General features: G+C 37.8%; 1 protein-coding gene across 2 annotated transcripts in view; it reads left to right on the forward strand.

Moving 5' to 3' along the window:
- The first annotated feature begins 252 nt into the window (after nucleotides 1-252).
- ccz1b.L (CCZ1 homolog B, vacuolar protein trafficking and biogenesis associated L homeolog) overlaps nucleotides 253-14,245 on the forward strand; it is a 31,714-nt gene continuing 17,721 nt past the window's right edge. Inside the window, exons 1-9 of one of the 2 annotated variants that reach the window (XM_018236426.2) lie at nucleotides 253-448; nucleotides 2,112-2,191; nucleotides 3,461-3,551; nucleotides 6,181-6,278; nucleotides 6,615-6,708; nucleotides 6,917-6,991; nucleotides 7,659-7,706; nucleotides 9,366-9,449; nucleotides 10,646-10,821. In XM_018236426.2, coding sequence (XP_018091915.1) covers nucleotides 3,462-3,551; nucleotides 6,181-6,278; nucleotides 6,615-6,708; nucleotides 6,917-6,991; nucleotides 7,659-7,706; nucleotides 9,366-9,449; nucleotides 10,646-10,821 — 665 coding nt within the window. In that variant the 5' untranslated portion in view covers nucleotides 253-448; nucleotides 2,112-2,191; nucleotide 3,461. The remainder of the gene's footprint in view (nucleotides 449-2,111; nucleotides 2,192-3,460; nucleotides 3,552-6,180; nucleotides 6,279-6,614; nucleotides 6,709-6,916; nucleotides 6,992-7,658; nucleotides 7,707-9,365; nucleotides 9,450-10,645; nucleotides 10,822-14,245) is intronic. The other variant, XM_018236427.2, reaches the window with a different exon arrangement.

Raw genomic sequence — 14,245 nt, forward strand, 5'->3', positions numbered from 1 at the left:
CATTCAAGATTGGGAGCAGGGCTTCTGATTGGGGGGATACTGTTTGACATTGACAACCAGGAAAAAAATTTCATTTTTGAGCCAGAGCTCTAACTAGAGACAAACAAAATAAAGTTTTGGAGCAGAAACTCTAGTGGTGGCAGATAGTGCTCGTTTCAAACAGGAAAAGAAAGTGTTTTCTCTTTCTTCCTCCTGATAAGCACAAGTTGTCCGCATAGAAAGCAGGAAACTGCGCTTATATACGTCTGCATGTGACGTCATAGTCTCGCGAGGATTTGTGACGTCGGGAATCCGGAAGAATACGAGGAATTGGAGATTAGCGGCTGCGGGGAACGTTCAAACAGCGATCCGATATTGCCGGCTACGTTAAATCGTAAAATCGGGGCTGTCCCGCATAAAGCGGGATTTTTGGGCGGTACGAAATAGGAAAGGAGATCTCTAAGCTATAGTAAGCGCTGTGCATAGAGTCATATGTGAATGGTCTTTCCTGTACTCCAGTTCTAGAGCAGGGATTCTAATCTCCAGTCCAGTGGTACAGCTGGAAAAGCCTTTGGGGCTGCAGGAAAAACAATATAATGTGTCTCCACCCATTCTTCGTGTATCTTTAGTACCCACTGACGCTCTCTTTCCCCTCTGGGCTCCATGTTGAGTGATGGTTCAGTCTTAATATGTTTGTGCTGTCTGTCAGGTGTTATAACAAAGGTTTCCTTATGTTTTTATTTTTTTTGTGAGGCAAAAAGGAGGGCCTGGCCAGATGCTGGACAGCAAGACACACCTTTAAATTAACTTCCAGTCGGATGTAGAAAGTGTAGAGACAAGTTGCATAAATATGTGTGACTTATTTAGCTTTTTATTCAGCAGCTCTCCAGTTTGCAATTTCAGCAATCTGGTTGCTAGGGTCCAAATTACCCTAGCAACCATGCACTGGTCAAAGTAATTAAAATATAACAGACTGTCGCTTTGCATTGGTAAAACTGTTTTCTTGAGAAGCACTACTATTGTTTATATAAATAAGCTGCTGTGTAGCTGTGGGGGCAGCCATTCAAGCTGGAAAAAAGGGAGACAAGGCACAGGTTACATAGCAGATAACAGATAAAACACCATTGAATTGGACAGGGCTTATCTAGTATGTGCTATGTAACCTGTGCATTTTCTCTTTGTTTTCCATTCATTGAATGGCTGCCCCTATGACAAAACAGCAGCTTGTTTATATAAACTATAACAGTCTTTCTAAAGCAAACACGCAGCTTTTAACAGTGCATGCTAACAATATATTATATGTTAAAGGTGTGGTTCACCTTTATAGGTAACTATTATTATGTTATAAAACGGCCAATTCTAAGCAACTTTTCAATTGGTTTTTATTTTTTTTTACAGTTATTTGCCTTTTTCTTCTGACTCTTTCCATCTTTCAAATGAAACAAACAAATGCTCAGTAAGGCTACAAATGTATTGTTATTGTTACTTTTTATTACTGATGCTTCTATTCAGGCCTCTTCTATTTATATTCCAGTCTCTTATTCAAATCAATGCCTGGTTGTTAGGATAATTTGGACCCTAGTTACCAGATTGCTTAAGATGCAAATTGAAGAGCTGCTGAATGAAAAGCTAAATAACTCAAATATCTTCATTAAGAAAAAATGAAAACAAATTGCAAATTTTCTACATTATACCTTTAATTACTTTAAACGCATTCATTTGTTGGTGTTACTGTTCCTTTAGGGTGGTGGCACATGGGGAGATTAATCGCCAAGTGATGTTGAGTAAGAAGGAATGGCACCCTCCAATTTACTTAACTAAAAGGAAAAATACCGGCACTCAGGACTCCATGCAAGCGGGCCAGGCCCTGCATGTTTATTGCAAAGTTGTAACGTTTCGGGGGCACGCCCCTTCGTAGAGTGCCCACCATGTCTGGAGTGGGATTAAAAATAGGCCCTGGCATTTTCTGTACACAGAGATGCAAAATGCCCCCCACCAGCCCACTAAATAGTAACTGTCTGGCTCTTACAGCAGCTCTCTGCCATTTGCTAGAATCCAAATGGTTATTTATGGTTAGTAGAGTTTCCATCCTTCCTCCTCTTAATCACTACCTTTGTATCTTCTTCTTCCAGTGCCATGACCGATAACACAGAAATACTGTCAACAAGTTCATATACTGACCAGCATTTCTGAATCCACATAGCAAACGCAGGTAGGTGCATATGTGAAACGCACAAAAAGAGCACAAAATGTATCAGGCTTTATCTGCAGCACGTATCCCCCCCCCCCCTATTCACAATGTTGTTATCTGCACTTACAAGTCCTGTTTCCTTGATATCATTTTTATCACTAGTTTGTATACAGACCCATAAATACTTGTCTGTACATGCTCAAAGAGTATGTAAATAAATGGTTATTTTTACTTGGCAGGCACTACTATTTATATTTTATATCAGCCTGAAGCTTTTCCAGCATCTCTTGGGGTCAGGGCAAACACTCAGTTTCGGGGAGATTAGTCGCCCAGCAGCAAATCTCCTCTTTTTTCAGGGCAACTAATCTCCCCAAACTGCCTCCCGCCGGCGATTCGTTTTCCGAAGTCACCCGAAGTATCCTCGTGAGTGCCATCCCACCGGCTATTTACATTCTAGCCAGCGGGAGTTAGTTTGGGGAGATTAGTTACCATAAAGAAGAGGAGATTTGTCGCCAATCGACTGATCTCCCCGAAGCTGAGCATGTGCACTTAGCGTCAGAAAAGATTTGTGGCAACGTCGGTTACAGATCCCTGATCTCTGTGGAACTTACAACCCAAGGTCCCAATCACATAGATATATATGCTGTGATGAGTCTTATCAGGAACAAGATAACTTCCCTGCATGTATGTGGATCTACTTGTATTGTTCTATGATCATTTAAAGGAAAACTATACCCCCTAAATTAATTCTTAAGCAACAGATAGTTTATGTCATATTAAGAGGCATATTAAAGAATCTTACCAAACTGGAATATATATTTAAGTAAATATTGCCCTTTTACATCTCTTGCCTTGACCCACCATTTCGTGAAGGTCTTTGTGCTGCCTCAGAGATCACCTGACCAGAAATACTACAACTCTAACAGGAAGAAGTGCGGAAGTAAAAGACAGAACTCTGTCTGTTAATTGGCTCATGTGACCTAACATGTATGGTATGTTTGTGTGCATTGTGAATCCTAGAATCCCAGGGGGCAGCCCTTATTTATTAGAATGCCAATCTTCTATTTAGGTTTACCCAATGGCACATACTACTAAAAAGTATATTATTATGAAAATGAAGCAGGGTTTAACAAATGAGCTGTTTTATGTAATATCTTTTTATAGAGACCTACGTTGTTCAGGTGGTATAGTTTTCCTTTAAGGAAGCAGATGTGAGATTTTGCTAAACATTATACTGAAGAACTGAAATAACTATTTCTCTGATGCCTGTGCTCATATCCCTTTATGCAGGATGGCATTTGCAGGCCAAGATAAACGGTATGCTCCATCCTTACTAAGTTTCTTCATATATAATCCAAAGTTTGGTCCAAGAGAAGGAGAAGTAAGTGTAACTTTTAACTTTTAATCACACTTGAGAAAGGGCCTTGGTGCCCGAAACATGTTGTGTGGATACATAATAAATCTTAAATGCAGTTATTCTGCCTACAGCGTGTGATTCCCATACTTTGACAGAATCGTAACTTTTAATTTACATCCTCTGTGAAGTATTAGGAGAAATTGTGTTATCTGAATAGAAATTATCCTTGTGGAATTATGTAACTGTAAAGTACCTCTTCTGTGTTGTCCCATGTGGCTCCCCTTCAAGTCGCTGACTAACTCAGAGTTAGAGTGCTGAAATGTAGGAAGTTGTTTTTGGTTATGTTAGACATCCAGTCACTCCAGCCTTTATACATTACATTTTGAAACATTTTTTATTTTGCACAGCCTATCTATTTACCCAGTTTTTATTTTTACACTGAACTGTTCCTTTAAAAGAATTTGCCACCGAAGGGTAATGTCATGGGGCCACATAGCATAAAGTATTCTGTATTGCATTTAAATGTATTTTTTGTTACTGTGTACTAGTGAACCTTGGGTGTTTACATCAGGAGCACTACTGTAGTTTCTATCAATAAGTTATAAATTGGGACAGCTAATGAACATGAAAAAGGAGCAACAGCATCCTGGGTGTTTGCTGTAAATGTCAGCGTATCCTAGGTTGCATTAGAATTGTTTCACATGCTATCCAGCTATTGTTGTGTTACATCTCCCATAATCCTGCAGGCGTCTCAGGCGACTTATATAGCACTGAGAGTCCTGGGAGTGAAAGACTGCAGGCTGGAACATCTTGCTTAAACAGGATGAATCTACCCTCCTGTAGTCATACATGGATAATATTGATTCTGGTTACATACTTTACATGATCACCCAATGGTTGTTCTAATCTGTTTTGTTACTGAGTTTTATGCTTTACAATTTTTTTCCTTTTTGGTAACATATTCTATACTACAATATAGATTGATATTTTATTGAGGCTATTGTGTTATTGCCCATATCTGCTATTTTATTATCTTTATGCCACCCTGATCGTGCCATATTTGTAATGTGATACGGAGCACCCATTTCTCTGTATCCTCCTACATGGACATCACAATGCTAAGTTGTAATTGTAATTGTAGAACCAGCCTTTCCTTAGGAAAACATTGAGTCCCCTATCTGCATGCTGGCCATGGGTCAGTACTGCTCCAAGAGGCTCATGTTCCACCACAAGCTTTACTCTTTCATTTACTCTGACTCTGATTTTAGATATTCTGTTGTCTACCTAAAATACAAATCAGATCTTTACAGTAGTAACCAGAGTGCCTCCTTATTGGCTGTCCTAATTTGCGGATGGAATATGTTACTTAGTGGTTCCAAGATTGTTGGGCTGCCCCTCTAAGGACATGGAGCAGATTATTTGCTTTCCTTTACCTGCGTTTTGTACACAGACTTGTCCTCTGTCATCCGCTACCTTGTATAGTCCCATTGACAGCCTGTGAGTAGCTGCACTGAGCAGATATCAACACTCCACACAGCTGTCTGTCAGGCTCTATACAAAGGAGTGAATGACAGCGCAGTACAAAATGCAGGTGGAGGAAAGTGGATCCACTCCGCATGCCCCCCGCCCTAATGGTGCAGTAGCTGAAAGGCCTGGCTGGAAGGTCGTTAAGGGTGACATTGAGAACTAGATACTGGAACACCATTTTGACCTTCCCTGGGACTATGACTGGATAAGTGACAAACCAATATTTCTATAAATCTGTCATCTTGTTATTTTTTTTAAAGGATAACCTGACAAACTGTTTGAATGCTATTTGTTCAAAAATGTATCTCAAAATCCGCGCACAGTAAATTTAATCTCAATTTAATTCAATTTTATTATCTTAAAGTCTCCTAAATTAATTACCACACCAGAAAATCATAAATACACTAATTCATTAATAAATGACATTATTATTGCCGTTTCTAATCAGTGCACCCAGTTGGAGGTTTCAAGAATGGCGATTTTAGCATGTAATTATATCCCCGATTCTTTTTTCCGTGCAGTTAGTTGTGGCACAACGAACGCAGCTGTTTCAATGCAAATGGGGACTTGAAACAAATACTATTACAAAAACCACTACTATAGCTTGAGTTGCAGTAACTTTTATTTCTATTATTATTATGTATTTTTAGGGCGCCAACATATTGTGCAGAGCTGTAAAATGAATGTGCTTATACAAAGAAAATGAATTACATACCTTGCAAACCCATGTCTGACATTATGTAGCAAACAGTCAAATGTCAGACTGTCTTCATCTTCTAAATTGCTTATTGGTTGCTATAGGTTGGTCACAGATGAGCTTTGTTACCATACTATATATCCACCAAAAGTGTAGTTCTATTGAGAAAATAAACTATGTTCCATCTGGCTTAAGTAATCAATATCAATACAGTGGGGTGCTGTGTATAAGAGAAAAGCTGTTTATGTTCTAAACAAAAAGTCAAGTTCATTTTAGATCTCCTATTTCGGAAGTAGCCTAATATAACGAAGTGTCTGCCACATGTTTTCAATCATCATTATAACCATATATATATAAATGTTCATTCATGTATTGAGCCTTGTTTGTTACCACAACTCTGACTCTATTTCCTTTTTATTTCCATTCTAGGAAGAAAAAAAGATTCTCTTTTACCACCCGAACGAAGTAGAAAAAAATGAAAAAATTAGAAATGTCGGCTTATGTGAAGCAATTGTGCAGTTTACCAGGTATTATATTTGCTGACCCTAAAATTCATCTTGTAGTAAAAAAAAAGTGGACAGCCTATTGCCAATTATTTGCTTTACTTGCCCTGTCAATGCAAATTATAATACTAAGGTAGATATGCTTCTATAAGTGCAGAGGTCTTTTAAAAATACAGGTTATCCAGAAACCAAATTTCCAGAAAGGTCCAAATTACAGGAAGGCTGTGTCACATAGACTCCATTTTATTCAAATAATCCAAATTTGTAAAAATGATTTCCTTTTTCTCTGTAATAATAAAACAGTACATTGTACTTAATCCAATCTGAAGAATTAATGAACTGTATGCATTTTTTTTCAAGAACCTTCAATCCAACAAAACCTGCTAAATCTTTACATACTCAAAAAAACAGACAGTTCTTCCATGAGCCAGAAGAGGGGTTTTGGATGGTTATGGTAAGTTAATCCATATAATAATCACACATCTCTACATGGTTATGCCCTGGTGTGTAAAACACACCAATCAACGTGTCTTGTTTCATTCTTTAATAGCTAAACTGCTTCATGTGCATGGTCAAAGCTTAATTATTAAAATAGTATCCAGGTTCTATTGTAGGGATGTGCTGTCTCTGATGCTCACACTGCTTTTGTCAATTATCTTTAGGTGGTGAAAAATCCAGTCGCAGAGAAGCAAAAGGAAGGCAAAACAGTGTTGGAATACCAAGAAGATGAGTTATTAGTAAGTATGAATTGTTTTTCTATTTTTTTCCTGTCTTATATATTAATCTTTGAAAATGAGGAAATAGGATCGAGGAAAAAGTGCCAGATTTACAAAAAAGTCTGACACCATTCTAGTAGCAAGAGACACACACACACGCTAGATCTACACTGACATTATTTTACATCCGTTTGTTCCTCTGGGACATCCTTACATCTAAGTGGCATAAGATTCGTCCGTGACATACTGAATAGTATTACATTTAGGTGTGTAGGCCCCAAAAGTTCAATGCGTTTGGAACCCTTATATCTCTGTGATGGCTGCCTTATATCTATACAGGTTTCTATAGGCTCATATTGTACTACTGTATGTAGCTTGCTTGCATTACATTATTATTTGTGGTGCATTTCTCAACACTCTCAGTGCATTGGTGTGTCGTTTTTATCACAGAAACACAATGCATTTGGGTGTATTTGTGTGTTCACATCTGCTGAATTTCTCAATTCATACAGCATTTCTGATAATAATGCACTATAATGAGGTATAAAAAAGCATGATATAATTACCCTACCCTCCCATTCATTATTGTGTATAAATATAGCAGTTGGCAAAACTGAATACACTTCAAGGAGCTCAGAAAGGTTAAAAAATATATAGTTAAACTTAATGCCTCTTTTTTTACCTGCAGGATAAAGTTTACTCCTCAGTGCTGCAACAGTGTTACAGAATGTTCAAGGTAACCTTGCTGGTATTGGAAAAATTCTGCCTCAGACTAATGCTATTCAATATTGAGCTTCCAGCCCTGTTCATTGGACACTTTTATAGTGTGTAGAGCTGTCTGATTATACTGATGCTTCATATAGCTCCCATCCCAAGTAATGCTACATTTAAAAGCTACGTTAAAATCTAGGTTATATTCCTAAGTATTAAAAATATTCTTCGTCAGACTAAAACATTGTTAAATCCACCTCTGTAGCATTGGATAAAACAGTAATGGGGAACATATTTTTGGGGGGGCTGAATTTTATATGTATGGCATTATCTTTTTAAATATCTGTATAACCCTTTGGAAGTCTGTTCTTTTTTAAATGGGTGGTTAACTTCTAGTATCTTTTAGTATCTTATAGAGTAGCCAGTTCTAAGAAACTTTTCAATTGGTCTGCATTATTTATTATGTATAGTTTTTTTAATTAATTGCCTTCTTCTGCAGACTCTTTCCAATTATCAGATTGGGGTCACTGACCCCTTCTAAAAACAAATACTCTCTAAGGCTACATATTTATTGTTATTGGTACTTTTTATTGCTCAACTTTCTATTCAGACCCTCTCCTATCCATATCCCAGACTCTTATTCAAATCAGTACAGGGTTGCTAGGATAATTTGGACCCTAGCAACCAGATTGCTGAATATGCAAACTGCGAAGCTGCTGATTAAAAGAAAAATAACTCAAAAACCACAAATGATAAAAAATTGAAACCAATTACAATTTGTCTTAGAATATTACTGTAGTCTACATAATACTAAAAGTTAACTCAAAGGTGCACAACCCCTTTAATATGCAACATCTGCAACAAGCTTTCAATTAGACAGCACTGTCCTAATGGGGTAATTCAGAACATTAAAAAATGACCTTTGCTCTTTTCACTCTTTTATAATTATTATTGTGGTAGTCTTTCTCCCTGGATACCTGACTATGTATCACTATTCAATTTCCAACAATAGGGCTTTAAACTCAATTATAGCTTTTACCCATTTTATTAAAAGTCACAGACTTGTGATGACTTAGATTTTTGACTAAGATTCAAGATTTTGGGAGGGAAAGGAACTCTCACATTATCAGGAATAGCCTAAATTGAGGTCGAAGTAAATTTGTTATGGAAATGTATGGGTAGTTCACCTTAAAATGAAGTTTTAGTATGACACATTCAGTGGCATTTTCCAGTAGATATGCGTATTTTGTTTTGCAGTTGTAATGTAAGATGAGTGTTGCAGGGCCTTGAATAGAAATATAAGCATTACAAAATAAGAATAGAAATCAAATTAAGGCCTCACAGTCAATATATTTTTGGTTGCCATGATCACTGACCCCAACAACCAGAATAGGTGGGTTACTAATTGAAAAACCATAAGAAAAGGAAGGCCAATTGAAAAGTTACTCCAACTTACCAACATAGTTACTCCAAATAATACCAACATAAAAACTTCCCCAATAATACTGTATTTGGGATATGCCGGCACACATTTTGATCCATTTTCTGCCCTTATGTTTGAAATCAGGTGAACATGGCTTGACAATCCTGATTGTGTATTTATTGGATGTAATATTTGTGGCCCAAACAGGCATTTTTATACAATTTTTTGCAATGCAACTAATGGCCTGTATTCTCCATTTAGCTGTTTAATGGCACCTTCAGCAGGGCAATGGAAGTTGGGCAGGTAGAGCTGCTAAAGGACAGGCTGGAGAAGTTCTTTCATCGGGTATGTATGTTAAACTATTGCTTTATCTATAACACAAATGAATCTTTCCTTTTTTATCTGGGTGTTAACAGATATTGTCTAATACAGGTATGGGACCTGTTATCCAGAATGCTTGGGACCTGGTTTTGCCTTCAGAAAAGATTAATTATATCTTAATTTGGATCAAGTACAAGCTAATGTTTAGTTATTACAAAGAAAAAGGAAATAATTTTTAAAAAAAATTGATTATTTAATTATAATGGAGTCTATGGGAGACAACCTTCATCTAATTCGGAGCTTTCTGCATAATGGGTTTCCAGACAACTGACCCCACACCTGTACTATTCTTTTTTTTTTTTTCTGGTTATTTACAGATATTTCCTAATACTATTAATTGTTTTGCCAGTTTGTCTTGTATTCATGTTATTTACATAATTTTGTGCTTTGCTTACAACCAATTCACATCAGTATTTCTAGTCTGCTACTTATTTTAGTGCTGTCTGCTTAAGTACAGCGATTTTCTTTTATTGAACTCACAGCTCCTTAACAATCAAGGCAGCCGTGAAAAGCGCCCTAAGTATAAGGTTGTACAGTCCACTTCTTTTTGCCTGCGTTTTGTATGCAGGCAGGAAAAAGCAAATCTGCGCTGTGTAGCTGCACTCAGGCAGAGGTGTTGAAATGTTTGCATTTGATTTCAGATAAGGGATATTTGTCTTATTTAGTCAGCACATTTAAAAAACAAAGGTTATAAATATCAGGTGTGAGATTTTAACCCCAAGAAGGCATTGTTAATGGTAAAAAGTGGCATTCTTATTACTGTTGTTTATCATTTCTGTACCATGAATTATGCTGAAAAGGGTTAGTGCAGCATTTGTTGTATCCACCGAATACTCTGTCTTTAATAAATAAAAAGACTTTCTTTTCAGTCCCATGGTATGCCTGAGACAGCTGCTCTATGAAAAGACCCATTTTTCAACAGTGGCTCACAGAACTGGTGCAGCGAGTGCTTTATGAGCCGTGTTGTTTTAGTTAAATCAGCGCCCCCATTAGACTTCAATGAAAATCACTCTTGTCAGGCAGTAGTATTCTAGAAATGCATACATATGCTTTGCCGAAATTACCCATGACTTGTGATGCTTAATTTCTTTGTTGTAGGTAATACTTTAGTACCATGGATAAGATTTAATGCCATGCTCCATCTTCCTTTTCTGCCACAGTATTTGCAGACGTTACATTTGCATTCCTGTGACCTCCTCGATGTCTTTGGCGGCATCAGCTTCTTTCCATTGGATAAGATGACGTACCTTAAAATCCAATCATTTATCAACAGAATAGAAGAGAGTCTTAACATAGTGAAATACACCGCTTTTTTATACAACGACCAGCTTATATGGTAGGTACCAACCAACAGTGCACATCATCTTACAGTCTGTAAATTGGCACAGTATTCCTCATTGAAGACAGGTGCATTTAACCACTGACCCATAGAGCTTACAGTGTAATTTGGAGATTAAGCACGGGAAATGATATTTTCATGAAGCCATCAGAGGACCAAACCATGCGTCCCTGACTCACATGTTTGAGTTCAGTTCTTAGGCCAAATAGAAGCCTTCTAAACAGGTTTTACCACCGTGTAAAATAATAAAATGTTCTGTACATAAGTGCTTCCAAGTAAAAGCATGCACGCAAGTTACAGTTTTCATGCAACACTGTCATGGTATAACAAGTGTTTTAGTGCACATTCAGCTGTTTTCTTTTTGTTTTGTTTTTTATTTTCTTAAGCCTTATTGCTGAGTAATTGACATGAAGGCAACCATGAAAAGTACCCTAAGGCTAAGGGCACACGGTGTACAGTGCACTCTACACTCTGCATAAAAACACCTTACAGTATTCATTCAATTATGCCATGGTATGACAAGTGTTTTTGTGCTCATTCAGCAGTTTGTTTTTTTTTCTCAATTTTTGTTGCTGAGTAATTGTATTTGTTAGAGGATAGTGGGAAAGAACAGTAAGAAGGTGTTGATAGACTTCTAGGTAGTTCAGAGGATTTTATTATTAACTTTGGTTTGTGGTGTTTGTGTGTGTGTACATGATGCATTCATTTATTCATTAAGGGGCAGATGTATCAAGGGTCGAATATCGAGGGTTAATTAACCCTCGATATTTGACTGGCGAATTAAAATCCTTTGACTTCGAATATCGAAGTCGAAGGATTTTGCGCAATTCCTTCGATCGAAGGAATAATCGTTCGATCAAACGATTAAATCCTTAGAATCGAACGATTCGAAGGATTTTAATCCTTCGATCAGAAAAACCTTGGAAAGCCTATGGGGACCTTCCCCATAGGCTAACATTGGCCTCGGTAGGTTTTAGGTAGCGAACTAGGGGGTCGAAGAAATTTTTAAAGAGACAGTACTTCAATTATCGAATGGTCGAATATTCGAACGATTTTTAGTTTGAATCGTTCGATTCGAAGGTCGTAGTCGAAGTAGCCAATTCGATTGTCGAAGTAGGCAAAAAAAACATTCGAAAATCTAATTTTTTTTCCTCTATTTTCCTCTATTCCTTCACTCGAGCTTAGTGAATGGGCCCCTAAGTGTTTGGAGGGGGTCGCCCTAGTTTCTGGCATTGAAAGATGGCAGCTTACTACCACCTCTCTTTGGCCCCTTTTCCAGTTGAATGTCAAATTACAAGCGGGACTTTACCAAACATCTTTTTTAAAAGCAGCGCAGATCCTCTTTAAGATCAAATTTATCCCAGTTTAGAGAAGATTCTAATAGGTAGTTCCTAGGGATGCTTTGAATCCACTGTATCGACAGCAGTAGGGTACATTTTAGGGGAGTGTACTTCAAACAGCAACTGGAAGAGAACTACGCACCATGTGAGAGACCCAGTGACTAAAAGGGGTGCACCAAATCCAGGATTTGGCCTTTTTCATAAGGATTCGGCAGAATCCTTCTGCCTGACCGAACCAAATCCTAATTTGCATATGCAAATTAGGAGCTGAACTGGAAATCACGTTTCACTGCTGAACAAATAGGTCAATAACTGAATAATCATAAAAAAGTAAAACCAACTGCAAATTTTCTCTGAATTTCACTCTCTACACTATGATGGAAGATGATTTAAAGGTGGACAACCCTGTGAAATGTGCCCTGGGACTAAACAACTCACCCTGTAATTCACTCAGTGAAAATGAAATTTCTGCAGAATGCCAGTTATCCGCTTGGTGCAGAACACAAAGCTCATGTTAGTTCTGGTGAACCCACCTGATCAGACCAGAAATATCAGCCTTGTGTTTATCGTCTATAGATCTGAGACCCAGGCTACATCAGCGAGGCAAGTAATGTGTAATTTACAACCCATGTGTAAATTTGTGTGAAAGGGAAGAACAGAAATATGTGTGACTTCTCCAGAGACTTCTCATATGCACAGCTTTCTCATGTAATCACAATTTAAGAAGTCATGGGCCGTAAACTGAATGGTGTTTTTTTTTTCCCAGGGGAACTTGGTGAATAACTGTGAGATGTCACATCAATAAACATGCTTTTTTTTACATCTGTTGACTACATTAGTGCAGAGGGGTCACAAGAGGAAAGGTTTTCGTGAAAACATTAAACCAGTATGGCAGGCCTGTCCCAATCACTTACAAGCTAAGTCAATGCAAAGCATGTACTGTGTGGGGCCAAATATATAGGGTTCTCAAAAGGTTTGGATCTTGGTAATGCATAATTGTTAGGGTGATATTTAGAAACATTTGACAGGGCCTTCATTTGTCTTCCCCTGCCATTTTGTGTTCTGTTTCATTTCCAGCTTTCTCACCAGTAAGTAAAATTCTCTTTTCAAAATGGCATCCTTGAATAAAAATTTTCCGAGATTTACATATTCAATTTTTTTAATCAAAGAATCGAATAATCGAATTTCAAATCGAATTAATGAGATTTAAAAACATTAATTTGAATTTCTACCCTTGATAAATGTGCCTCTTAAATTCATGACTTTTTAGTGTTCAGATCTGATTCACCAAACCTTTAATGGCCAATTTAGTACAATTTTAGGTCAGGAGTTCACCAGGATTGGGGAAAATTGCAGAAATATCGATCCAGACTTCTCAAAATTTATCAGATCAAAAAATAATAAAAACTCCCAACCTAAATCTTATGCAGATTCCATAGAAGTCAGTGTGCAGTGGATTTGCAGCATTGAAGCAATTTTTAAAAACTCTATAGGGCTCTTCACATCTACAAGTACAGCAGGCAATGTGTCAATTCAAAATAAGTGCAACTGTGCTTGCACTTCTTTGCAAATCGGCTCCAGTTTTGTTAAATGTTTTCAAAGTCTGGTTGGCATCTTTTCTGGTGTTCGGAATGTGACCGACGCAAATGCGCTGTGCCCATTGACAGGGTGCGGAGGAAACCCTGGAGCTACCACCTGGTTCAGGGGTGCTGGTAGTTTCAGGGTACCTCTGTGTCATTAGGCTTAAGGTGGCCATACACGCATCAGTATCTATTGTATAAAAGATCTTTGTATCATAATCTATGCATGTGTGGTGGGAGAAAAGGCTATATTGGTAAAAAGCCTTGGATATTGGTTGTCTTGTCGATCGGGCAGGATTTGAAACCCTTTGAAGGTGCCTAAGCATTGTAAAGTTAAAGGAGAACTAAACCCTCCTAATGTGAAAAACCTCTTCCACTACCCTCTGTAGTGCCCCCTCCCTGCTTCTGCCCCGCATAGTGCATTAGGAAAAAATGTGTCCCTAATTGTGAAACTCAAGTATCTGTGCAGAGGAGAGCAGTGAAGCTCAAGGGCGCCATCTT

Source organism: Xenopus laevis, chromosome 9_10L (genome assembly GCF_017654675.1).
Source record: "Xenopus laevis strain J_2021 chromosome 9_10L, Xenopus_laevis_v10.1, whole genome shotgun sequence".
NCBI lineage: Eukaryota > Metazoa > Chordata > Amphibia > Anura > Pipidae > Xenopus > Xenopus laevis.